The 27,041-nt window shown below is 37.8% G+C and overlaps 1 protein-coding gene across 2 annotated transcripts in view; it reads left to right on the top strand.

Annotated features, from left to right (window-relative positions):
- The window catches only part of TMEM200A (transmembrane protein 200A), a 52,610-nt gene extending 25,868 nt beyond the window's left edge, over positions 1-26,742 (top strand). Inside the window, exons 2-3 of one of the 2 annotated variants that reach the window (XM_064708058.1) lie at positions 5,513-5,609; positions 23,267-26,742. In XM_064708058.1, the coding sequence (XP_064564128.1) occupies positions 23,283-24,758 (1,476 nt within the window). In that variant the 5' untranslated portion in view covers positions 5,513-5,609; positions 23,267-23,282 and the 3' untranslated portion in view covers positions 24,759-26,742. The remainder of the gene's footprint in view (positions 1-5,512; positions 5,610-23,266) is intronic. The other variant, XM_064708057.1, reaches the window with a different exon arrangement.
- Positions 26,743-27,041: the final 299 nt, after the last annotated feature.

Raw genomic sequence — 27,041 nt, forward strand, 5'->3', positions numbered from 1 at the left:
ATTTTGACTGGAAACTGGAATTTGGTATTTGTCTTTTGGCGGGTGGCATCATGCAGTAATCATGAAGTCTCTTCCCAGGAGACATAAATATTTTATTTTTCATTGTCACTTTTAAGGCTGTCTGTTAGGACAGTGCAAATAGTTCTGAAGTACTTTTAGCTTCAATCTATATTAAAGAGTAGTAAGGGAGACAATGTACAGTAGAAATCAGTGCCTGATGTTAGTTTCAAATGCTAGACTTCTGAGTGCTCCCAGATATGTTAACACATTTATCTTATTTTCTATATTGCTGTATAATAAATCTCTTACAAAAAACAGTCTAAATGACCACATTAAAAAGAGAACCTGCTGTACAAAAATATTGGCAGATACACAAAGTTGAGAAAAAATAAAATGTGTCCTTTGGCTAGCTGCTCTCAGTTGTTCCTGAAACAAGTAAAACAAGGAATAGAAAATACTTGAAAGTTTGGTTTTATTTTAATTAGCTATGTTTAAATTCTAAGCATGGATTCAGAGCTTCATCAAGGTGTTGGCCTTGCTGTGAGTTGGAAGACTCATGAGTAGGCCTGAGGATGCAGTGTAACCAACTTCCTCTCCTGATGGTGTATTTGTAACAATATGTGAGGTGGGGGGACTGAGGGAAACATGGGAGTTGTGGGATCGTGAGTTTAGCCATGGCCTTTCACCTGTGATGAGCAATGGCATCTGTTGCCACCATCTGTTCTGTTTCTCTGCTTATCTTGCCATGTGTGATACCAGGCAGGGAGCCCTAAAAAGGGGAAAAAGGGGTCGCTTAGTGAAAGTAAAATGAATGCTGCTCGTAAGTCCCCAGGCAACACTTGGAAGGATATGTGTGGTCTTTTGCCTGGCAGAGAGCAAGATGCAGCAGGATACTACAAACGTGATCATTACCTTGCAAGGGAGTTTTCCTCACTGAGCTTCTATCCAGGATAAGTACTATGTTGTCTGACAAATACTGTAGAGGAAATAAAGTTCAGAAACTCCATCACCCGTAGAGAATATCCATTTGGTGGAGCTTCCTGATTTAAAATAGCTTTGCAGCTACTGTTTAAAAATCCGTTCTTCATAAAACCAGCAAGTAGGACTATGTAAAAGTTTTGGCAACCAAGAGTAGATTTCAGTGAGAGAACAATGGGATACATTAAGGGAAAATAACTGGTCACTGCAATAAACATCTTCAGCTTTTCTAATATATCTGCTTGATTTGGGCAGCAGCTTTTTAGCTCTTGGCAGGCTTGTAGGATGTTCTGTAGCAAAGACAAGAATTTGGAATACCTCAGGGGGCAAGTCTGGCTGCAGTCTGTGACAGCTGGTAATGTATGAATCTAAAAATGGTGTGAGTATTGTTTAAAAGTTTCTTACGAGCAGCATAATTTGTGGAGATCAGAATCACATTTTATAAATAGATATTTTTTTAATAAGATGAATTTCAGTTCTAGATGATGTGTGTCTTTCTTTTGACAGAAGTTGTGTGATATATGACTCATTCTGTACCTGAAATGTTTTGGTTAAAGAAATCACTTTTACATGTGAAACATTTCATTCCAACTCATATTATTGACAGTAATATGAAAGAAGAGTTGCTGTAAAGTTTCTTTTCATCATGTCTTTATTTAATCATTGTTGGAAATTACAAAGAGGATGGAGGCAAAATACAGGATATACTACATGTGTACCAGAACAGCAGTTTTGCTGATACAAACTGTTTGCAGAGGATTCAGTAGAAATAAAAAAAACTCACGATCCCTCTATGGGCATCCATACCACATTCAGCAGACAGGTTTGGCTAAAGTAAGAAAAACTGAACACAAAAGTTAAAGCAACCAAAATATTTTTGAGTGTTTGGAAAGTGAAACTTTTTTTTCCCCTCACAAAGGGATGTATTTAGTCAAAATTTGCTCTGAAAGGTAACTTTTTAAACTGGTAATGACACACAGGAAAAAAAAAAATATTTGACCCAGAACTAGTTTTGCTTGCATAAGACTTTGCTAAGAAAGATAAAAGCTGTTTATATTCACATCTAAACAATTCTCCGTATTGTTCCATTTTTGCAATTACTCCTGGACTACCAGGCCTGGGCAACTAAAACTTCAGAATGCTGAGTTGGTGCATAGGTTGCTGCATATCCTCTAGAAATCATAATATTTTATTTTAGAAAGCTAGCACTGTTAGAAAAATTTTCTTCTTGCATGCTACGTTTTCTCATTTTCTATGTGGTATTCCTCACATTTGTGTAGCTTCCAAAATACGGTAGTGTGTGTGAAAGGAGTGTGTCAGAATATCTACACAATAATCTTTTAATTGACATGTGCAGGTCTCTCCTTTTATAAGTCAGTGCAAATTTTTGCAATTCATGTCAGTAATTAGGATTTCATGAAGTGCTGTCACAGCCATCTTGATTTTTGTGACTCAGCCATCATACCTGATTTACTGTTTATCAGTCATGTATCAGAGTTTGAGATAACATTCCATAACTGTGGAATGAAAAAATGTTTTGACAATGATGTGAGAAGGCTTGGAAAGCTGAAACAATTAGAAATTGAATGAAAAGACCTACCTTTGCTCCATACTGAGAGGATACATCTGTAAATTTGTGTTCTCAAAATTCGAGATCTCCTCACCAGTATAGTTATTTGGTATTCATAATACTATTTTTTGGGAGAGGAGCAACTTAAATAGATTCACAAATGGACAAAATATTCTAAGTTGGAAGGGACCCAAAAGGATCATTGAGTCAAACCCTTTAATAAGTAAATGGCCCTTATCCTTTAACATAATTTTGTATTCCTTGCACATCTAAAACTTCCACAGAAGCCAATCATAGTTTTATATGCAGTTAAAAAAAGTAGGACCAGAACTATAAATGTAGGTGATTTTTTTCTAATTTAATTCAAATAAATTATGTAAAATAAATGTAATCCCAAAAGACGTTTCCAGAAAGAATTTTACTTGCCTCACAAATGACAACAAAAGTTTTTGTTGAGAATTGGGCACCAATAAGAGTTGCATTTGCTTAGCCATAAGTCTTTGAAAAATCTTCTGATACACAGCAGGTAATTTCAGAGATAAAGAAAAGAGAAGAGAGAAAAATTGTCTCCATTTCTCCGCCTTCTATTTGGAGATAATTAAGTTCAGAGGTTCTGAAGGAACATTGAGTGTGTTCCAGGATGGCCTCCACACCAGAAAATGAAATTAATCAGTCATTGCCATATTAAGTGAAAATGAATTAGTTGAAGACAAAACACTGTACTTTCATTAGTCATGTCAGGATGCAAATGTGAAGATATATATCTTTGCATAAATGTTCACAGATAAACAACATAATTAAATTCACTATTGAAACAAACTAATTAAATTCACTGCTGTTATGCAACAGATATTCTCTTAAGCAAATGATATTTGGTTTACAAGAGTAAGCAGTAGGTTCTGTATCTCTGTTTTGTCTTTGATGATTGGAGAATTTAATTTTTGTTAATCTGGGGTGCCTGGATTCAGGCAGTGACTCAGGAAGACATCTGTGTTTATGCTTAGCACACAGTCCATCTAAATCTCACTGGCTGCAAGTTTTTCTTTTGTTTTAATAATGTTTCCCTGAGGAGTACAGTATGCAATCTGATCTCACAGTTTTAGAACTGTCCTTCAAGATGGTTCCAATAAGACCACTTTTGTCCAATGGCTAGAAGTGAAACAAAAAGTTTTGCTTTACATATTTTCATGGAATTTTACAAATTGGTGTCAAAGCTGAGCATTTCTTTTAATTTCTGAAATGTATCTGGTGACGGAAAACACTTAAAAATCACCTGTTAACTAAAAATTATTCAGAATTGAGAATATTTGAATGGAGAGAATGCGAAGTAGGTGAGTGGCAGTGATGCACACAACCTGTTGGGCAAGACTTGTGGACTCTGCACAGCTTGGAAAAGAACAGCGGATCACAGCTTGTCTGCCCCACAGAGAGCACAGTCTAACATATACATCTTCAGATTTCCTTCAGTCATGGAATTGTTTAGGTTCAAAAACACCTTTAAGATCAAGCCAAGAGTCCAGAGTTAATCTGAGTCTGCCAAGTGCACCACTAAACCATGTCCTTAACTGCCATGTCTTCACATATTTTAAATACCTCCAGAGTTGGTGACTCAGCCATTTCCCTGAGTAGTCTTGTTCTAATGTCTGACAGCCCTCTTGGTGAAGAAGTTTTTCCTAATATCCAATGTAAACCTTTCCTGGTGCAGCTTGAGGCCTCTTCCTCTCATTCTGCCACTTGTTACGTGGGAGAAGTGGCCGACCCCCAGCCCACTACAACCTCCTTTCAGGCCGTTGTAGAGAACGATGAGGTCACCCTGAGATTCCTTTTCTCCAGGCAAAAATCCCCAACTCCCTAAGCTGCTCCACATAGGCCTGACTTGTGCTCTTTAGGACTCCATTTATGCTGTTTGACAGCAGCTGGGAGTAGAAGGCTCTGAGAAGCAGGATTTAGAATGGCAGTAAGAGAATTTCATAAGAATGGGAATAATCCCTAGATTTTATGTTTGCTTTAAGAACAGCTTTAAAGAGAGAATATTTTAAAAATAATCAAAGAAACATTTTCACTCAGTTGGGGAAGCCTTATGAGGAGTGGCTGAGGTCACTTTGTTTGTTCAGCTTGGAGGAGACTGAAGGGAGATCTCATTGTAAGCTTCAAAATCCTCATATGAGGAGAAGCAGAGGGGCAGGCGCTAAACTTTTCACTCTCATGACCAGTGACAGGACCCAAGGGAATGGCCTGAAGTTGTGCCAGAGGGGGTTTAGGTTGGATATTAAGAAAAGATTCTTCACCCAGAGAGTGGCTGAGCACTGGAACGGGCTCCCCAGGAAAGTGGTCACAGGACCAACCTGACCGAGTTCACAAAGAGCTTGGACAATGCTCTCAGGCACAGGGTATGACTCTTGGGGAATCCTGTGCAGGGCCAGGAGTTGGACTCAGTGATTCTTGTCAGCGATTCTTGGGTCTTTCCAAATCAAGATGTGCTATGATTCTCTATTTGTAGAAGTTATACTGAATATTGACATTATACAAAACATAAGTTTCTTTTAAATTTTGTATAAAGAACAAAATGCTTTCTGAGCAGTTGAATATGAAATGTAACATGTGAAGTGATTCCTATGAAGAGGACTGTGTTGAGGGGCCAGCCTCAGTGTTCCAGTATGGCAGACTGTTTAGGCAAAAAAACTTATATAATTTGTTTGCACTATTAATATGTTTATTTTATGTTTGTATAAGCAAATCAATCTTGAATGCATGGTTATGTTCAGTAATGTGGTACTTGTGTAATCACTTGATGATCATTTGATGCTAAGTCCACAAATTACATACACTGCTGACAAGAGAGAGCTTTTGAATAAACTATTGCTGCTGCCTATATATGATGGCAATGCATTGTAATAAATACTTTTTTCTGTGTACATTTATAATATATTATTATTTTTCCCCCTCCACTGTAATTTTCTACAGGAAACTTCTTCAGAAGTTCACAGGTGGGCTGTGAACTACAAGGAAGCATTTTTTCAAAGAGCAAAATTGAAAGACTGATCCTTTCAGCAAAAGACTGGTAAATCTTTGATAGTAATTTTGTTAACACCTTATGTATTAATATGCTTGTTTTTTATACACACAAACACACCTCCCTGCTGTATAAAGCCTACTGTAATTTAAAGGGGGAACTACTGAATTTATGCGTCATTTAACATATTTTAAATCTGCTTTTTATGTATAACTCAAGAACTCAAGCAGACATGGACTGCTGAAATAAAGAGTGAAAAAAAGCAAAGATTTTGTCCCAAAATAATGACAGGATGATTCCTATAAACACATTAGGGAAGTGAATAATATGACCTCTGTAGTCTTGTTTGATACAGCTTTTCTTCTTTTTGCATTGACAAAGACTGTTAGGCAGTAAAGCCCCATTGATCTACAGACAGGAAAGGTGGGAATTCATCAGTTAAAAGCTTGTCTGAAAATCTAAAATCCAAGTCTTTATAAGGCTAACATATGGGGAAAATAAGGCAGAAACAAGGTAGGAACAGCTGCCCTAGGGAAACAGTTATAACTTAATTTCTTGGTGATTAGTAAATAGGAATTTGAAGACTGTGTTGTAGGATCAGAGAAGAAGAGCCATGGCCCAGGTAACAGATTGAATCTGGGAAGATCTAATGCTCAGATGCTTAAAGAGGAACCTTTTGTAATTGTAGGTTCAGACCCTAAAGGTAAAACTCTCAAAACCTCATAAGTAATTTGGGAATTCAGTTTCTATTTTGAATGAAGATTCTCAGGTAGTTTCTGAAAAAAGTTCTGAATCACTTGTCACAATTTTGCCCTCAGCTTTTCAGGCATTAATTGCTCCATAAAGAGGAAATGAATATTCAGCTTAAGAAGTGGTTAAATTCTACTGGTGATAATCTGATGATGGTATCATTTTTATAGCTATATTCCTGAACATGACTTTGTTGTGATATTGACTAAGAGTAGGTTTTGGTATGATGGGATTTGGTTATGATTTTAAAGTAAGAGGCATGAGTCAGTACTTTTTAGCTCAGAATAGCATCTCTTTCTTACCCCTTCCATGAGTTGGCACTGAATGGATTAAATCCACTTACTTTATCCGTGAAATAAAGGTTCTTAACCATTGAGCTGTAATGCAACCACATGTGCTGTCAAGAGAAAAGGATAAGAATAAAAATGTTGTGAAGAATATATTCCTTTTGCAGCCCATACAAATCTTAATCTGTAAATCCTTCCTCAGAAACACAGGTTGCCCTCCCTTTGCCTTGTTCTTACTGCCCCTCTTCCTTTTACAGCAACAGGTTTCTGTGATAACAGTTTCAGTGAAGTACTCAAAGCTGATGTGGGGCATATGGTTAATCAGTGGTAAATCAGGGATGCAAATTGTGAGCAGCACTCATTGTGAAGGAATGGGAATGGATAAACATATCCTGCACTGCAGAAAATCAGAACAGGATTGGATTAATCAGCACAGCATGTATTAGAAGGAGGCCAGGGCAAGCCCTATTCATTTGAATTTCAGCTTGTCACAGCTCTCCAAGCCAGAGTGTCTGTAATTAAATCAAAAAATCAATGTTAATGCTCAGCTGGGTCACACAGCTCAAATCAGAAGATAATCAGGAAGTGCTGGAAAATTGAAGGTTTCATACAAATATTCTGTGGGCTGTGTTGCACTTCACTAATGTTCTTCAGTACTGTTTTTTCAGAACAAGTGTTACGTGGTGGTGTGATGCAATTAGAGCTGTTGGACACTTAGCAAGGACAAGTGTCACTATGCTTATTTGTGAGTGTAACAACAGTAGAATGAGGAGGAGAGGAGAGGAGAGAGGAGAGGAGAGGGGAGAGGAGAGGAGAGGAGCTGTAGCATGCATGAATTGTTGGATCATGCATGGATTACACATTTTCAAGCTAGCAAAAAAGGCACATTGGTATCTCAATTTCTGGCCAACTCTGAGAGCTTGCAGGACTTGTGGCTTTTAGAGTGACATGGATGTCCCAGCAACTCACATAAACTGCTTTCTGCTCCCAGAAAGCAGTTTATGTGACACCATGGTCCTGCTTTAGGAGTTGCATGACCTGCATCATACCTCAGATGGAAAGAAAATTGGAATCTCCTTACAGATACTGATCCTCTGTGAGCAGGATCACATGGGGTATTTATGGCACCAGGGGATGATGATGATGTCATTAACATCTGTTAATGATTAATGACTTGTTGAAATGAGTCCAGAGGAGGCTGCAAAGATGGTCAGAGGGTTGAAGCACCCCTCCAATAAATGCAGGCTGAGAGAAGAGAAGGCTCTGGGGAGACCTTACAGCACCTTCAGTACCTAAACAGAGCCTACAGGGGAGCAGGAGAAGGACTTTGCATGTAAAGGCGTAGGGCAAAGGGAAATCGCTTTAAATTGAAAGAGGATGGGTTTAAATTAGATATAAGGAAGAAATAATTCACTATGAGCATGGTGAGGCTCTGGAACTCATTATTCAGAGAAGCTGTAGATTCACCCTCCCTGGAAGTGTTCAAAGTTGGGTTGGATGAAGCTTTGAGCACCATAATCTACTGGAAGATGTCCCTGTCCATACCAAAGTGGTTGGAACTAGAAGATCTTGAAGGTCACTTCAATCCAAACTGTTCTGTCAATCTTTGATGATAACAAAAATGCTCTTTATTCATATTTCTATAATGATTTCAATAAAAGTGAGAATATTTTATCAGGAAAGAGTTTTCATGCAGGGGAGTCTTCTTTGGGAAGACCTATGAGCTGGAGAAGCTGTAATTTCTTCTAGGCTAGTTTGGAGATCTGTCTCACTAGTCCCAAAGCAGGCAGACACATCTGGGTTTGTCTTCTAAGGTCCTGCCTCCATATAATGTGCACACACAAACTTCCTGCAAAATGGGTACATTATTTTGCTGCTCAGATGGGGATTTTTCATGCTAGATTTCTGGATCTACATGTTAATTATGAACTGAAAAGTTAGGAAGAGTGCACAGCAGTTGGGTTTGTATTTGGATATTTAAGTCAGCTTAAATAAAGCAGTTCCTAGTATTGTCTCCCTCCTTTCAGCATGTCTGGCAGTGATGAGCTGAGTGTTGTGCTCCTGTTATGGCAAAGGCATGTAGTAACAGCCCTTGGGAAACCATCAGGGTCAATATTGTCACTGTCTGTTCCTAGGATGGGGAAGGCTCCTTCTGTCTGAGTGGCACAAGGCTGCCACGTGTTATCAGTAAGCGTGTAATAGAGGTCTGCTATACAAGCATCTTTCTGTAGCTTGGAAACTATATGGAGGTGGACTGTCCATGTGAAAAATCTAGACAAAACTTTTAACCAATCTGAGGTGCTCAGGGTGTTTGTTCATGGTTGCAGTTTGCAGCAGGATCCTTCAAAGATCCTGAATAAAACATTGCAACAAATAGACATTTGCCAATATTAACAACAACAAAAATACCAAATTGTATATCCTGTTTTCTGACAGTACAGAAACTATATTTCAAATTATGTAGTAGGCAACTTCTGAATTTAGCTTTCAGTGGCTACAGCAGAAATGTTGAGTGCCCTCTGTTCTGACCCATTCTTTCACCCACTCATCAACTCAGCTGTGAAAAATTGCCAAAGGCTTGTGTTGAACCTTTTCTCAAATTCACAGTTATTTGAAAGGCAGAAGCATCAGAGTTTGCAGGAACCTGGAATGCTCTCAGTTGGGATGTGCCTCTCTTAGAACCACACCCTGGCATGTCAAGGCAGCCTGAGAAGCCACATGCATGTGTTTCAGGGCAGCCCGGTGGTGTGAGTGTCTGAGGCTGGGGGTTATGATCCACTCTGTCTGATGGTGGCTGTGCTAGTTGTCTATACTGAACAAGTGTAGAGCAGTCCATGACTTCTGAGAGGACTGCAGCAAGCCTTCTTGCTTCTTGCTGGTGTCTTACTGATACCCTAGGATGAGGAAAATGAAAGAGTAAATGAGAAGCCTAAATTAGAAGTCTAAATAAAGCACCACTGAAGTGATTATTTTGGCCTCTGGGCAGGTGATGGTAGATCCTTTCTATAGAGAAGGAACAGTGAAGTGATGTGAAAGGAAAAGGAGAATTTTGTTCTGTAAAATCTTGTCCTCCAGCTGAACCTGGAGGATGTGATCAGCTGCCAAATCTGCCAGAAGCTACAAGTGTATCTGACTAGTTAACTCCCACAGACCTTACATATTTCCTACAAATCAAAGAGTTCTCTAACCAGATGCTTTTTTTACTTTCTCTTTTGATTTTATTATAATCTGTCATGTTTTCTCATTGCTTGCATAGGTATCTTTGTTGGTTTGATTTTTTTCCTTGCTTTCTAGCATGTTTGCATTTGTTACCTTAATTTTTTTGGCATTTGCCTTGGTTACATTACATTCTATCTCTGACATTCCAGGCTGTTCGTGCATAGTTGCATGATCTGGTTAATCTTTCTGCATGCTCCTCTATCTCTTTATTCACTTTGTGTGGTCCTCAATGTTTGCAGCTCTATCAGCCACTATTTCAAATGTCAAGCTCAGTTCATGAGCTCAGTTTTACAGAACTTTTTTCTTTTGATATTTACTCTGCTAATTCTTCGGCACAGTTTTAGGAAAAAACAGTCAGATGAAAGTTGTCCTTTTACTTTATCAGGTGTCTGGTTTACTGTACTGCTATTGCACTTCTTTCATTGCTGTTAAAGTAGTAATTACTTTATTCACATTTTAGTCACATAATGAACTTGAGCTCTTGTATAAATAAATAGATATGCACACTAATCTAGCTGTCTAACCCATTTACTTTACCCATGTTTTTCTAGGAAGGGCCTTTTCTGCAGACTCAAGCCCTTGAGATTTTCATAAGGAAGTGAAAGAGCTCAGTGCCTGTGTTCAGAATCAGCACATTGTGACAATATCTCACAAAATTGGAGACTGGTTGCACTTCAGGCATGCTCTGGTTGGAATAATCTGGACAGTCCCAACTGTTCCATAATGTCTGCTATACTTTAAAGCTGTCTCTTACTCCATACTTACATTAGCACTGCTGCTGTATTTCCTCTAGGAGGAACATGTGTTGAATTGTGACCTTTGAACAGAACTGTGAGAAAAGAGGAATCATAAATAAAGATTTGTTTAAAAGTGTTCTGTCTATTTTCTGTGAGTTTTAGTGAATGCCTTCAAATTTGCATAGATAATTTTAGTGTTGCTTTTACTTGTTGCTTTAACTGCTTAAATAAATCTATTTGAAGTAATTTGGCAATGTGTTGCTAGCCTTCTACTGAAAAAGTAATTAGCTGGTGTCATTGTATTTCACTCTTTGCCCTACATTCTGAACTGAAAACTGTATGGTGAGCTGCTGACAGCTTCCTGTAGCTACACTTCGAGCTTAATCTTCTTCTCCCAATTTCTTCATCCTATTATTTTACACAGAGTTGGGAGTTTTGCAGTAGTTTCCTAAAAGAAAAGAGTAACCCATACTGCATCTGTTATCATTCAGTAGTCTGCTAAGTTTTACTGACCCTGCTTTCTTTTCTCTTCAGCAGTGTGTTCAGAAATTTGACTAAATGTTTAGACATACCAGACTGACTGATAGCTGCAAATGCTCTGTGATTATCTGAGAAGATCCTAAAGCCAGAAATTTAAATTTTGCACTAACTGGAAAATCCTGACTATATTTTCTGTCTTTTGGACATCTAGCTTCTTGTTGGAATCATCTCTTAATTGTTTATGCTGTCTATATTTGTATCACAGATCAACAGTTTTTAACAAGGTGCCTCAAACAATCATAGTTATGCATTCACTTTAGTTTAAGTGTGCCTAATTTCTAAGTGCTTGATTCTGAACATTATACTGGCTTTGTGTAAGTCAGGAGAACATTAAGTTAAACTGATATTTATCTCTTTAATTAACAATGGCTATATCCAGGCTAAAGCAAAGTAAGTAAAATATTAATGGCATGAGGTGATGTAACAATAAAGTAAATGAGGACCTCAAAGAGTGAAAAATTACTACAAGTCTTTGTGAAGAAATTGCAGCCTATAATGCATGCTAATAATAGTTTGCATCTCCTCCTAAATTAAAATGTTAGCTAGCATCAGTCAATGTTGACATCTGTCATGATCACACGAGTCAACTGAGATAATGTTTTAAATTACATGGGCAATTACAGGGCAGGTCAAATATGTTAAAACACAGATATATAGACTTTACAAATGGAGGGCACTGAAAATGCACAACACACCAGATAAGCCAGCATGTTATCAGCAATGCATCCATTAATAGGTCCTTAACTAGGGCACCATGCCTTAGCCAGCATTGCTGTTGATCAGTCCCCATGTGCTAGAATTATTCTAATTTTCCTAAGGCCTGGCAGTCTGCTGTTCCACAGGCTCTCTATTAGGAACTCAGTCTTAACTGGAACAACTGAAGGAGGTGGTTTTCTGCAAAATATCAGGACAGTAATATGCTGATTTATAGAGATAAAATGAAAAGCAATTTAGCCATATATCAGAGGACTCGGTCCCATGGATGAGCTGTGTATGTTTAAAATGTAGGGCAGCAGTATGGAGTGTGGGTGTCTGAGGTGAGGGAGGCAGACCTTTTAGGGTTCACAAGTTATGTGCTTTATGTCAAGTCCCCTGTGCTTACAACACTCGGACATTCTGGAAGCAAGTAGAATTGAGGAGGTAGCAGTTATTCTGTTCTGTTTAGCTGACCTTTCTTCATGTACTACCAAGGAATTGTTTGGCTTTAACTCCCAATAATGTTCACAGATTTTTGATGGTAAAAAAAAAAGAGGGAGTTGTTATGCAAGTTATGTATCCTGTGTAAGTGAATTCTGCTACCAAAGCTTAGGATTCAGTTCCATAAATTTGGCCCACAGTTTTTCAGCATGTCTTTCTCTTAGTGTCTCACTGCTCACAGGTTACTTTGGTCCCAGTGGGTTCCTTCTGTTTATAGTACCTTTAGTTTTGGGTTCTACAAAGAGAGTGGTTATTATAATACAAGTGACAGTGGAGCTGTTTACAGTTACAGAAGAAATTGGTTGTGATGGATAATTTGCATAGCAGAAGTGGCTTCATATTTCAACATTTCTGTTGTTTTAGACATGTAAAATAGTAATCTGTGTCTTGAAACTGCTGCTGTTGTGTGCACTTTGTAACTTGTGTTTACCCATCAATAGGCTAAGTAGTAGTGTGGATGCTTACAGGTTCTACTGATGCCCCCGTGTGGTTGTCTGGCAGGATCATTCTAGTCTGCAGTTGAAGACATAATTGAGGTTTACTGTTAACTTACTAATCGTTTATTTCTCTGTCATCCATAAATGGACAAAAATGTTTGACTGTGTGGTATACCAGAATTATTTTTGAACTATGCTTTCCATTCTCTGTGAAATAGTGTGACTATCTGTTTTTGTATCTGGTATTTGAAACTATTGTTGACATACTGGAAATAGCATCATACTAACCAGTTTGCTTATTTTTGTGGGATTCTTGAGACCCAAGAAAATTTTCCCGCCATTATTAATGTACTAATAATAGCTGTGATATAATGATAGCCTAATTGATTTGCTAACATAGAATAACCTAAACCTCCAACACTGTTTTTTCTGACTCTGTGAACAAATACAATGGCATTGTAATTGAGAGCCCACCTGTACCTCTGAATCACCAAAAATTAGTGTTGAGATGCTGGAACAGTCTTTAGATGTGACAGCTCAGGTACTGTGACCTTGTTAGTGATAACAACAGAGACCTTAGGAGGAGCTGATCTGTGTTGCTACCTGGCAGAGCAGATTAACTTGCATAAAGGCCTGCAGTGTAAGGAACATCCATGTTTTCAGAAGAGATTTCAGAAGGAAATTACAGACAAGGTGGGTGTAATGATAGCTTAGGGCCACAGCTGAGCCATGGCAAATGTTTCTCTCGGCCATACAAGCACTCACACCTTGTGGCTGGGGTGCTCAGGGATTCCAGATTCCAGTTCTCATTCTAAAGACCCCTTGCATGGACTTTACTAATGATGTAGGAAGAAGTTTCCTGCTGGTGGAAGGGGCTGGCACTCGGGACACCGCAATTCCCAGACAAGTATCTCAGCCACTTATTTAAAATTACATTGCCAGGGTTAATGGACAAATAAGGCTAGGTCTGTGGCTTTCACAGTTACTTTTTGGTCCTAGATCTTTAAGTTCTGTTGAGCACTTAAAATAATTTTTTTACCTCTATTATTCACTGAGATCTTCTAATACAACTGCACAGTATAGATAACTAAATAGTCTTCAGAATTAGAGTCTTGCATTATTTATGTTGAAAAAATTGGTGCTATGTCTTTGAGAGTAAACACAGCATGCTTACTCCTGCTCCTTTTGAGTTTGTGTGTTTTAGAGAACAGGAAGTATTTTCTAGGTCAAGGTGAAAGTGCTGCTCAGACATCTTAGTTGTAGAGCAAATAGATTTGATTTCATATCTAATATGGGTATTACTTAAGCCTTCTGTGAAATACCTACTTCGTTTTGTTCCTGGTACTGTTTGATCTTAGAGTCATTGGACATGTATGCAGTGGGAAATTACAGTTGTTAGAACCTGTGAATTAACTTGATTAACTGAGCGTGTAGTGAAGATAAGGACATTTGTTTGGTGTATGGTCTTGAGAGCTGCTTGCTGACACGTATTAGGTGTGTGTCCAGGCTGGAGATTTTGTGTCTGACTAAATCAAGTAACATATTGCTTAAGTTAAGCTGGATGATATGTGAGTGTAAAACGGTAGCCAGAGCACCCCGGCATAGCTGCGCTTTTACCTCCACACCAAGTGTCAGTCAGTGTCTTATTCAACATTTTTTGTGTAAGAATTGAAGAACCAGCAATTCTAGGGCTTGAAAATTAAGGTATTTCCTAACATTTCAAATCTTGTTTCATGTTTTGGTTTTTTTTTTTAAATTAGGAAACTGAGCCTTTCTGGAGTGCTGAACCCTGGAGTGTTTAGTCATGCTTTTCCTTTGCAGTAGACGATAGAGAACAAATCCTTTACTCAGCTTTTACACATTCAGTCTTTCAGAAACATCTAGAGACCATTATAAAATTTATTTCATGACTTGTGGTTGATAACTGGTCTCTGATCTGCATCGTGTGAACTTGCTTCATGATTTAGATTAGTTCTGTGCATTTTGGATTTCAGTTTTGGGGTTGATAGGCTATAGCATTACCTCAAAATTTTCACTTTCTCCTAAAATAAGCTCTTTTTTTTTCTTGGTGATGTCTAAAAGATAAAAACTAAAAAAACTCCAAATTAAAACAAATACATAAATATCTGTCTGCTTCTTTAACACATTTTAAATTAGTTTGTGCTTATAAAGTGATTATGTTTGATAAAATGCTTTCTCTTGTAACTGAAAGCGACAGATTGCATGCCATAAAAGATTTAAAATAGTTTACTTCTCTCACCTGTAGACCTATATAAACCAGGATTTCTATGTACTGAATATGAACACTAATAATTTGAATGGACCAAAATATCTAAAATAATTATGAATATTTGGCTAAATAGCCAATATCTGCTTCCATTTGATTTTCACTAGAAAATGGTTTTACACAAACTAAAGTGTTAAAATAGCTTGGAAACAGATTTTGTCACTTCAGTCATTAAGGGCAGTTGTCACCTTGCTCAGTTTAGGCTAAAAAAATCCTAGCTGTTTTTTAGTAGAAAAACTCTGACAAACTGGATAATGAAAGAAAATAAAAGCAACAGTGAAACCTTGTTATCCAGTTTTTATTTTTCTGTGTGCATATTCTGAGGATTTTTTTTTCTTCCAGGAAGAAAACTTAAAAACTTTATTAATCAATTGCATTTTAAACAACTTTTCTTCAAATAGTATAAAGCTACTTGCCATTTTTGTTTCCTCAGACTTTTTTTAGCTCCTTGCTTTTTGCTGTTGGTCTGCAATAGATTTTGGAACAAGATGTGATGTATATGTGCATAGGAAGTGGAAATTTTTATGCATAAGTAAAGAAGTTATAGGTGCACACTTCCAAAAACAAGTTACAGCTCTGAATTTACTGATAATTTAATACAGTGGATACAGAGGTTATGTAAGCATTCCACAAATAAGTACATGCAGTGCCTGAGATCTTGTGTTTCTTTAGTTTATCATCTAGGACTTTAAAATGTTACCGCTAGAGAGAGATGGACAGCTGGGAATTCAGGACATCACACATGACAGTGGTGGGACAGGTGGGTGTATGCTGTGTGAGACAGGTGTTTTGTGACCTGAGAACATGTTTGGTTCACTGTGTGATGACTGCAAAGCTGTTCTAGACATGGGAGACCTTGGCAGCCACCTCATTTTTCTTGAGTTTTACCTTGGTAAAATCCATGACTTCTCTAGACTCACACCTGCTCTACTGCAGTGTGCCAGTAGACATAGTTGTGGATGGAACAAATTTAAAAGTGAGTTCAACTGGGCCAGGCAAAAGCTGGCAGACCAAATCTAGGCCAAGTCATAGAGCAGCGTCTTGAAAACAAAATATAGAAACTCAGGTTCCTTCTTTCCCTCTTTGATGTGTGTTCTGTGCTTTTGTGAGTAGCTAACGAGCTCTGTGTAATGCTGCCAGTATTGAATGTTGCTGATTTTGCACAGAATTACAATATATGAGCCACTGAAAGGATCAGGCTGAAGGAGAAATAATAGCAAAGAGGATAAGCAGCTCAGGCATTCATCTTTATGCAGTACTGCTGGGTGTTCACCTTACATTTGACCTTGGCATAATAGTTGGAATAATTAATGTATATGGCAGATACTGTAAGTGATGAAGTAATTCAAAAGGGATTTTTTTTGCTGTGATTTAAAGTATGGAGTCACAGCACTCCCCAAATCTGAGTAACAGGCACTCTCTCTTACCCTGCAATTATATTTATCAGTATTTCTAAGTTTGCAAATTTTAGTTCAAATTCCCTAGTTATTACTTTATTATTATTTCATGTTAGTAGTTTAGAGCCAAATAAAAGTCCAGGTGGTTTCAAGAAAAGGAGTTTCATATTAATAAAGTGTGAAGAAAGATGTTTGCAGACTGCAGCAAGTTCAGCATGGAGCTCCAGGGAGGCCAGGACCCGAAGCTGTCTTCTGAGAACAGACTGAGCTGGGAGGCTGAATCCTTCTTCAGGGATTCAGCCCTGAGGAAGAGGAGGCTCTGGAAGGACAAACCCCCAGTAGCTACAGAGGGGTGATCAAGAAGCCAGAACCAAGCAGATGGTTTTAGGACATGAGACAATGACACACAGAAGAGGTGCAAACTGGATAAAGGAAGGAACTTTCTCCCTCTGAAGGAGAGAAAAAGATTTCTAAAGGAAATAGAGGGTTGTATTACTGCCAACAGAAGTGGAATCCTTGTGATGATTTGGGTATTGATCAGCTGTGTCTCTGTAAGAAAGGTCTGGTCCCTGTCCAGTTGAGAGAATTACTTAATTAAGTATAACATTGTTAGACTAGTTTGGTGCTCTGGTATGAGTTTCATTTTCCCCTCCTCCAAATAACAGTGAAGGGCCAAGGCTTTCTTATCATAATTGCTGGGGTTTGGTGTAATTTTATACCCTCTCCACTGAGTTGTAATGCAGACACTTATTGTAAGAGCTTGAGTAAAGCTAGGTTAGGAAGTTAGGTTACTCACAGACACACCTGTACTTTCCTTGCTGTGCTTTAGTACAAGGCAGTGGACTGTCAAAATGATCACAATTAAGAGTGCCATGGTCCAGGTTAACTAATAAAATAGAATGAATTTGAGTGCAAATAGGTATTTGATATATCCACTGTGGATTCAGTTTGTCTCCTTCAAATACCTGCCACAACTGAAATTTGCATCCAAGTTGCTTTGATAGAAAGGAACTGTGACCTTTTGTACAATGCAAAGGTACTCTGTGTGTACTTCAAAATGACACAGTATAGTTATAAAAATATGTATAAAAATGAGATCTTGTAACTCTCATTAAAGCCTGAACTTGTTTTTTAAAAATTAATTTTCCCTTCTTTGTTTGAGTTCTCAAATTTGTATAGTAGGACAATGGAAAAGTTCTGATGTGCCATGGCTAGTTGTCTTTCACAGATTCTGCAGAGGTAACTGCTGGGCCCCTGTGGTCTTGCTTCAACCAGTACAGTGCAGATTTGAAAACCACTGCCAGATACAGATTTTAAAAATAACTGGATCAGACTTCAGAATTCCCAACAGATGTGTCCTTAATAGCAACTTTTATTTTTCAGTTATGATTGCGAAGATTTGACCGTTTAACATGGTACTATTATAAAGCAGATACAGACTGTTGGATACAGCTGCATGGTCTACCACCATCTAGGGAGCCTTCTCTTTCAATGTCTGCTTACTGCTGCCACTTGGATACCCTGGTGCTCTTGCCTTGCCTGGCCTGTGGGCAGCTTGCCTTTCCTTCTTTGTGCTGTGAAACTGCTTGCACAATTTGGCCTGCTTCCACAGGCAAATCGGCAACCAGGACGTTAAAAGGGTGTGATTGGTCCCTAAGCTTATTCCACCTAGAAGAGACACCATTAAAGGGAATTTGAACCCAAATGGGTTGGATTTACCTGGAGATTTCAAAGCTTTAATGTTTTAAATGTCACACCCTTGGCTTTTGCTAGCATGACTTTGAAATATCAGCTGAAGTTATGAAGATTTTCAGTGCCACATTCCACATGCTTTCTTCTCAGCTATCATCAATTAAAGTTAAATTAAAATACCCCATAATCATGAATGCAAAAGACAGATTTTGCATGCTTGCTTTGTTTTTTAATCTGTTCAGCCAGGCCATGTTTTGATGAATGGATAGGAGAAGGGGGAATCATTGTAAGGTGGTCCTGTTGGTGTGGTGGGCTGTTGGAGGGGCTGCTTGTTAAGCTCTGCTAAATAAAAAATTGCTGCTAAATAAAATTGTAATTTGAGATGGTTTTCTCTGTTTCTTGTGGAACTACTCTCTGTTTGGCTATTGCAGTATAGTCTCTACCAGAATGATTAATCCCTTTGGGCCTATAAAGATGGATATTTTTAGCCTTGCAGTAGAACAGATTGTACCAGATGACAACTTCTGTGCAGAGATAGCATATTGTTTTGTATACATTGTTCATCAATAGAAACTATAGATGTGTTAAATACAGCTTAATATTAATTTGTTTACTCAGTTGCGTCTTCTCTTATGATTTTGTCATTTGCATTCTTGATTATGAGAAACATTTTATGAGTAAACAGTCTGTCACCTCCATAATTTCTGGGATTCTCGGTTTATCAAATGTGAAAGAAACTTTTGCTGTTATTAAAATTCGTGTTCTTGTTAAAATTCAAAATTTAGTAAAATTATAACAAATCAAATACTGTTGGGAAATAAATTTCCTAATAAGCTGAAATAGTCAGATAGGAAATGCTGTAGTAATAGAAATCAGGTTCTGATTTCACACGGTACTTCTTACTGTGGTAATGTTTAATTTTTTTGCTAACACACAAGAATTGAACTTTTCAGAAAACTTTACATCAAGTTAAACTACAAGGAAATAACATGTACAGTTCTGATAATTTCACATAATTCTCAGTCATTTTTTAAAGAATAAATGAGAGAAAAAAAAGTTTGCTTCCCATCTTTGCAGGGAAGAATTTAAAATTAAGTGAAAGATCTCTGTGTAATTCCAATTATTTTGCATGTATTCAAAAGACTAAGTTGTAGGTAGAAGTAAGAACTTACATAATACCAAAATAGTTGAACAAATTAGATAAGGCATTAGTTTTCAGGCATTTAAAGTAGACGCCTCAAGCTTTAAAGCTTACTGCAAGTTGAGAGTTGGTAATAGTTACTGAGAGAAAAATCAGATTTTTAATAGTTAGGCCATCTCTGAAAAACAATTACTTGGAAGCAGTACAGTTGTGATCATTAGGCAGGAAAGATGGGTATTAAGGTGGTGGCCTCCTAGGTCAAAGAGAGAAATAAATAGCAGTGGAATGAGAAGTTAGTTGGAGCTACTAGAACATCCTGTGCAACCCATTCCTTCCAGGTGCTCTGTGCTCTGCAGCCACCAAAGGGATGAGCAGAACACCACCTGTGCTCCTGCCCTATCAACCACTTGACGCAGTGCCCTAAAGTCCCTTTCAATTGCCCTGACGCTTCTTTTTTCACTCTCATCACTGCCAGCCTGGAGTATCAGCAGTGGGCAATAATCAGAGGGCTGGGTCAGCCCAGGCAGTCTCTCAGTGAGACTTCCCTGTGGGATGGGTCCAGTCGACATATGAGGCCCTCTGTTCCCTCAGAAGGGAATCGCCCACTACGATTACCCTTCTTCTCTTCTTGATGTTAGAGGTGCTGATCCTTCTGACATGAAGCATAATTGGGAGGCTCCCTGGGCAGATCAGTTTCTTCTGCATCCTCTGGCTGACCCTCTAGATCCAGGGTCTCATACCTGTTCTGAAGCGGCACCTGGGTAGTGTGGAGGTCTGGAGGAATCTTTATTACCTCCTCAAATAGGGACCCCCTTCCACTTCCCTTCATCCACCAGCTGTCCTATTGCCTGACAGTGGGAGGCCTGGGAGTCCTCTGAGTCCTGCTGGGCCTCCCTCAAGGGTGGAAAGGTGGAACTGCACCAATCTATTTCTATTTTAAGCAGCATTTAATGAGCAGCACTCATATTGTGCCTCATATGTGACAAAACCAAACAGATTTGCAGAATAAAACATATGTATCTTCAACATCTATTATAAATACAGTATTTTCTAAAATACAGTTTTCTTATTAATATGCACTTCATAGTAATTGGTTTGGTAAAGCTGCTAGGATGAAGTGAAACCATCTTGTACCAACATGTATTTTAGCGCTATTGATTTTATTAGATGCAGAAAATATCAAAATTGGCTTATCGCAAATTATTATTTACAAACCTGATTGTGATTTTTTTCTGTGAAAGAAAGTACAATAACATTGATGTAAACTCAAGAAATAGGAAAGAGACTCTTTCTATGTACAAAATAAGCTTGTGTCTTTTGGCAGCCAGACTTTTTTTTCCCCTGAGCCCAATTTCTGATGCAGTAAAAAGGAAGAGAGGAATATGTTCCCCTGAAATCACAGAATCATAGAATAGTTTGGAACCCAGCTGTGTGCCTTGAGAGATCTTGCTTTCTTCTCACTTTCAGAAATCTCAATTTCTGTCCTTCAAGTAATAGATAATAATGAATTTGAGATATGGCTTCCCAGTTTCTGCAAAACTTGCAAATAAGAACTTTCTACAGAAAGATACCCCCAGATGTAATTCTTAAGCATGTTTTTATTTGCTCTGCTTTTTGGAGTTAGAGAGGACATCTTGCTAGAGGTATGTTTAAAATATTTAGCAAGCAGATGTAAGCTTATTCTGTTCAGCCTTGGTGCAATTCAGGTAGCTGTGATGAGCAGAGAAGAGTACATAAAATAACAAACCCTGCCAACAGACACAGTGTGAATTTAGCACTAAGCTGCTGTGCCTGTGCCCTTCCTTGGCAGCCCTGAGAAGAAGCAGAGTGGGTTCATGTGTGCCTGTAAAATACCATGTGAATATGGAAACTCCTTGTTCACCACAAAGGTCTGGCAATTGTAAAAGATTAATGGAACAAACTAGATTAGAGCTAAATGATTTTACATTTCAGTAAAGATGTGCTGTAATTACCTTAAGTTATTTAATAGAGAAAACAAATTATATTTAATTGAGTCATAACAAAATATAACATCTTTTGTAATGACTAAGTCCTGTTTATTTCTGTCCAGGCATTCAAAACATTGTTTTACAGAATAAGGAACTTTTGCTTTGGCTGAAACCCATAAACATGTAAGCACACGAGAAAGTTTGAAAGACTATCAATGTCAAATCACTTTCTTTGGGGTATTTAAACATTTTTATCTTAAAAAAAAATTAACAAAGCATTCAAGACATTAACTTGCACTGAAGTATGGAAATTGTCCAGGGAGCATCAAAAAGGAAATTAATTACAAAGTCTGAAAATTCCCAGAGAGATTATGAACATGAAACCTGAGAGTACAAGTGAAATTTCTGAGATTTTTGTAATAATGTTATGATTTCTCTTGCAAAAATTCAGAAAATGCAGTATACTTATCAGCCTAGACTTTTTCAAATCTTTTCTTCGTAAAGAAAAGGTTTCCCAGAAAGAGAAGAAGCCCTCTGTCCTCTAATAGTGAGGGTGCAAGGAGGGAGTTCAGGGTTGTTAGTCTTTCTGTCATCTGAATCACTGTTTTCAATTTCCTTCCACTTAGTCACTTTTTTCAAATGCCTTGTTAATTTCCTAATCCAGTTCATATTTGGTGGGTTGGGCCGATTGCTGCTTGTAGATGTGCTTATGTGGCACCTGCTTGCAGTGCTGGAAATCTGTGACAGCGTCATATCATAACAGAGTCTGTCTGCCTCTCCTAACCCAGGAGATCCAATGGTTTTTGGTTTTTCTTACCAGAGGTGCACTGCTAAAATCTAAAACAAAATGACAAGTTTGAGGGATCTGATGAGAATCACTGCCTGTAAATTGGAAGCAGTCACCGATTTGCTTTACCTCTGTTTTTCAGCACCTCTCTTTGTTCACTCAGTCCCACTTTGGTTTTGCTTTTTAAACCACCCCCAGCTTTGACACAGAGCCTTTTCCTCTGCAGCAGGCTGTCAGCCTTTCTTCATCTCTGAGCAGAATAACACTGCCAAACAGGACATAATTTTTTCATACCTAACTTATAGTACCTTAATTTTACTTTATAATGTCATCTCTCATTAATTCTAATACTAGTTAATTAAGCGCAAAAAATATTTTTGAGTCAAAATGCCTTGTAAAATAGAATTATCCTGAACTGTGTTGTTTCATTTATTACTTTTGCTCATAAAAAACGATCAAATGTGACTTTGTCTTTTAAACCCTTGCTGGTTAATATTTCTCATGTAACAGGCAACCAGGTACCAAAGTAAGTCTAAAATGAAATAAAATCTCCTCATAAAACTAAGGAAATTTGGAATTATTAATTTGAAATTTATGAAAATTTCTTGTCTGATAAAAACTGAGGTTTTTGACCAATAGTCCAAGAGGAACAAACAAAGGGGGAAAATATCTATATATGTGAGGATCAACATTATTAAGAAAGGCAAAAATGATGCTTCAGCTGAGACTCAGGAAATCTGAATAGACTTGATAAGAGCTTATATAAAGGCTGTAATAAATATGTGTGATTATATGCTGAAATCTATCAGGAAAGATCTCTTGAAGGGGAAATGTAGAATGAACTGTAGTCACAGACATTGTGTCTCAGAAGTTTTAAAAATAACTAGTAGCTAAAGTGCTGGAATTATCAATAAGGTAATAATATATTATTGACTTTGCTGCAGACCAGTTGAGAGATAAATTACCTGGTAAGACTTCTGGCTATTTTATCTTTATTCCTGATATATCACCACTAAGAACACTAGCTTTACTGTCTGTATCACTGATGGAAGCTTTATTATCGATATTTACAGTGAAAAAGGACTTTGGGAAAATAATTTTTCTAGGTTACCATGTGAATCTCAAAACTGCAACTATGTCACAACTGGAGCTATAGTAGTAGCTTTTTTATAGTCAAGATTGTTTTAATTATCAAGAAATGTTTTCATATTAACAAAAAACTATTTAGTTTTGTAGAGACAGCCTTTGCTTGCCTCAACATTTTTGCTTCTTTTTTTTTCTCCAGGGCACAATACAGAGCTATGATAGCAACCGGAGGAGTCATAACAGGACTGGCTGCCTTAAAAAGGCAAGACTCTGCCAGATCTCAGCAACATGTAAATCTTGCTGGAGTACCAGTTCCTGAGGAGAAGAAACCAGTTCGGCGGCGGCCCAGGACAGATGTAGTAATTGTCAGGGGCAAAATCCGTCTCTATTCTCCATCGGGATTCTTTCTTGTTTTGGGAGTGCTTATCGCATTCTTTGGAATTGCAATGGCCATCCTTGGATACTGGCCCCAGAAGGAACAGCTGTTAGGCTCTGAAGATAATCCATCTGTAAATGAAACCCGGACCCCAAGAAGCCAAGGAAGCATTTTGCTTCGCTTCTTTGAACAGCACGTGCACTCAGATAAGATGAAAATGCTGGGACCTTTCACAATGGGCATTGGAATCTTCATTTTTATTTGTGCAAATGCCATTCTCCATGAAAACCGTGACAAGGAAACAAAAATAATACACATGAGAGACATATACTCCACTGTAATAGACATCCACACCCTGAGGATCAGGGAACAGAAGCAGCTGAGCGGTGCCTTCACTGGCTTGTTGGGGGAAGCAGAACTCCGGCACAGTGGGAGCTCCTGTGCATCACGGCTGGCTGCAAACACAGTTGCGCCTTTCTCTGGCTTCAAGAGCAATCTTAGAATGGATAGTTCTGCTGAAGAAGATGAGATTACCCTAAATGAAGATAGGACCACTAGTAGCCTCCTGCCACCTCTGCTGGCTGAGCAATCTGGTTCAGTGTTTGGACTTTATCCTCACACCAGCAAGGCTTCAGATGACAAAAACACTAACTCCATAAAGTGTGAAACAAAATCCATTGTATCTTCTTCCATTAGTGCTTTCACACTGCCGGTAATTAAACTGAATAACTGTGTTATCGATGAACCCAGTATAGACAACATAACTGAGGACTCAGAGATCTCCAGGAATCAGTCTAGAAATCTGTCAATGGATTCTCTTGCAATTCCACTAACTGATACCAATGAATCCTACAGACCAGCTGCTTCCATGCTGCCACGACACAATTCATTTGTGGACACTCCATCTGATCCCTTCAAGTCTTCTATGACCCTTGGACCAAGCACAGGAAAGCTTTTATCGCCTGGTGCTGCCAGGAAGCAGTTTGGTTCCAACACATCTTTGCATCTTCTGTCCTCACATTCTAAGTCCCTGGATTTGGACAGGGGTCCGTCTACGCTCACTGTCCAAGCTGAACAAAGGAAACACCCCAGCTGGCCCAGGCTGGATCGGAGCAACAGTAAAGGCTATATGAAACTAGAAAACAAGGAGGACCCCATGGATAGGTTACTTGTGCCACAAGCAGCAGTCAAGAAAGACTTCACTAATAAGGAAAAGCTTCTTATGATATCAAGATCTCATAATAATTTGAGTTTTGAACATGATGAGTTTTTGAGTAACAACCTGAAACGAGGAACTTCTGAAACAAGATTTTAATATTTAAATTGCAATTTAGAAGATATCATATGGTATTTTTAAAAGCATTTTGACAAGTGTTTCCTTTTCAGTGAGACTGCACAAGCCTGTTCTTAACCAAATTCTTAATAGCCCATTAAAATTGGCTTGTGCGAACAGAGATCTTCATCATTGTAAAACCAAGGGTTTCTTGTCTTAGTAACATTCAGCTGCAATACTATACATTGTCATTGCTTGGACAGTTTTGTTACGACTGATTCCAATTATTCCCAAGTCACTATCTCTTTTGTTCTATATACGCATGTTACTTTTCACCAAAAGAGACTGCAGTAGGAAAAAAAGCTCAATTTGCCTGTAAGTTCTCTTGATTTAAAGACTGCAAGAGACTGAAAGCAGTGGTCTTGTGGTCTAGAATGGGAAGTGAACAGGAGCACGTAGTGGAATTGTGAAATCCAGAGCTTTATTCCTAGGTGTTGTCTTTCACTTGCAGTACATCTCAGAAACTGCAGTCTTGCCATTGTCATAGTGAGAAACTTGTTTACATACTGGGGTGGGTGGATAGAAAAGAGTGGATATAATAAAACCATTTTTGTGAATTCACTGTAATTGATCAAGTGAATACCAGTGTTGTGAATTATTAACTATGCTTTGTACAATAATCTTTCTACATCTATTGTAATTTAATCCTGTAATTTTGGAAGAGCATACATAAAGTAAGAAACCTGAATTTTTTTTCTGGGATTAAGTCTCTAAACCACTTTGATTGGCAGCACTTTTAAAATCAAAATAGAAAGATTCAATTAAAATCTTAGGAAAATGATGAACACCAACAGGATTATAGAAACATGGCGTATAATAAGATGATATTGTAACTTGCATCTGAAGGCAAAAATGGAGAATGAATATATTGCCTGTCATTACAATAACAAGATGCTAAGTAACTAGATCTCTGTGTTCAAAATACTTCTACAAAGCATACAATGCAATACCTATACTAACATAGTATGAAAGCCCCTTGCCTAAATTTTGATTTATATATTTCACATAATTATTGGTATGATGGTTTACTGAAGGCTTAGCTGTGTCAATTTGCATTACAAGATTTTGCAGAAGGAATTGACATTTAAAACAATGTTTTTCTCAGCAAAGCAAGCTTCACAGTTGACAGTTGTAGGCTATTGCTAAAGAAAAGGAGAATTGGAATGTGTGTATCAGAGGGTTTTCATGTATTTCATTGCTGTTTAGGCCATGATTCTGCCATTACAGCCACGTTAGAGAATGTCCCTTCAAAGCTGCAAGGCTCACCCAACAGGGTGTTGGTTTTAATTGGTTGGATTTGATATATTCACTTACCCTAAGTACTCAGGAATTATTTTTAATGGCTTTTCCCAAAAAAAATCAAGCTTGTTAAAATGTTGTAATTTCTCAATTACTTAGATTATGAAAGATCAAGGATAAAATACCTTCTCTTTTTTTTAATTTAACGAAATATTCAGCTCCGTATTTCAACTGCGCAATGTTTATGTATCACGAGCATTACTTGCTCGGTGAGTTGAGGCATAGTGTTAACTGTTAGAACCTCAAGCCTATATATTGTAACAGAGTTGGCTAAATATTTTGCTATGAAGCTTTTAATAACTCACTGGTTAGTGTTCTTAAGACATTTGCTATTTTTTGCAATAAAATGTCTCTCTACACATGTCCATTGTAAGACCTGGTTTTTCCTCTGTGATCTCTAATCTTGCATACCAAAGTATAATTGAGTATCATGACACTGTATACAACATTGTGCCTAAATCACTAGCCTGCCACAAGATATTTCTTCCAGAGTAATTGATTTCAGTGACATGTCTACACATGGAAAGGCTGAATGCGTTTTTTACCGATGAAATGTGAAATGTATTCAAAGTGGTTTTGCTATGAGAAACTTTGTATAAAAAGAACATCATGCTCTTTTTAGTTTGGCAGTAAGTATTATTTTAAAAATGGAAAACACCATTAAAGATTTGAATGATGTGAGCTTTTTATTTCCTTAACAGCTGCATTAAATCACAGCTTAAAAGACTTTTCACGTACTATCATATGTGGGAATGGTAGTTCCTTTGTAAGTATAGTAGGGGATGAACTTTTTATTTTAACACAGATAGGAGGTACTGAAAAATGTACTCACTTGGGAGAAATTTACCAAGGTAAAGCTATCAAAATAGCACCATATAAACAAACTTCATGCCTGACCGACCTACTACAAAAATGTTCCCGTATTAACATAGGATGAAGTATTTCATTCAGATAATCACAGGACTG

Source organism: Zonotrichia leucophrys, chromosome 3 (genome assembly GCF_028769735.1).
Source record: "Zonotrichia leucophrys gambelii isolate GWCS_2022_RI chromosome 3, RI_Zleu_2.0, whole genome shotgun sequence".
NCBI classification, from domain to species: Eukaryota; Metazoa; Chordata; class Aves; order Passeriformes; family Passerellidae; genus Zonotrichia; species Zonotrichia leucophrys.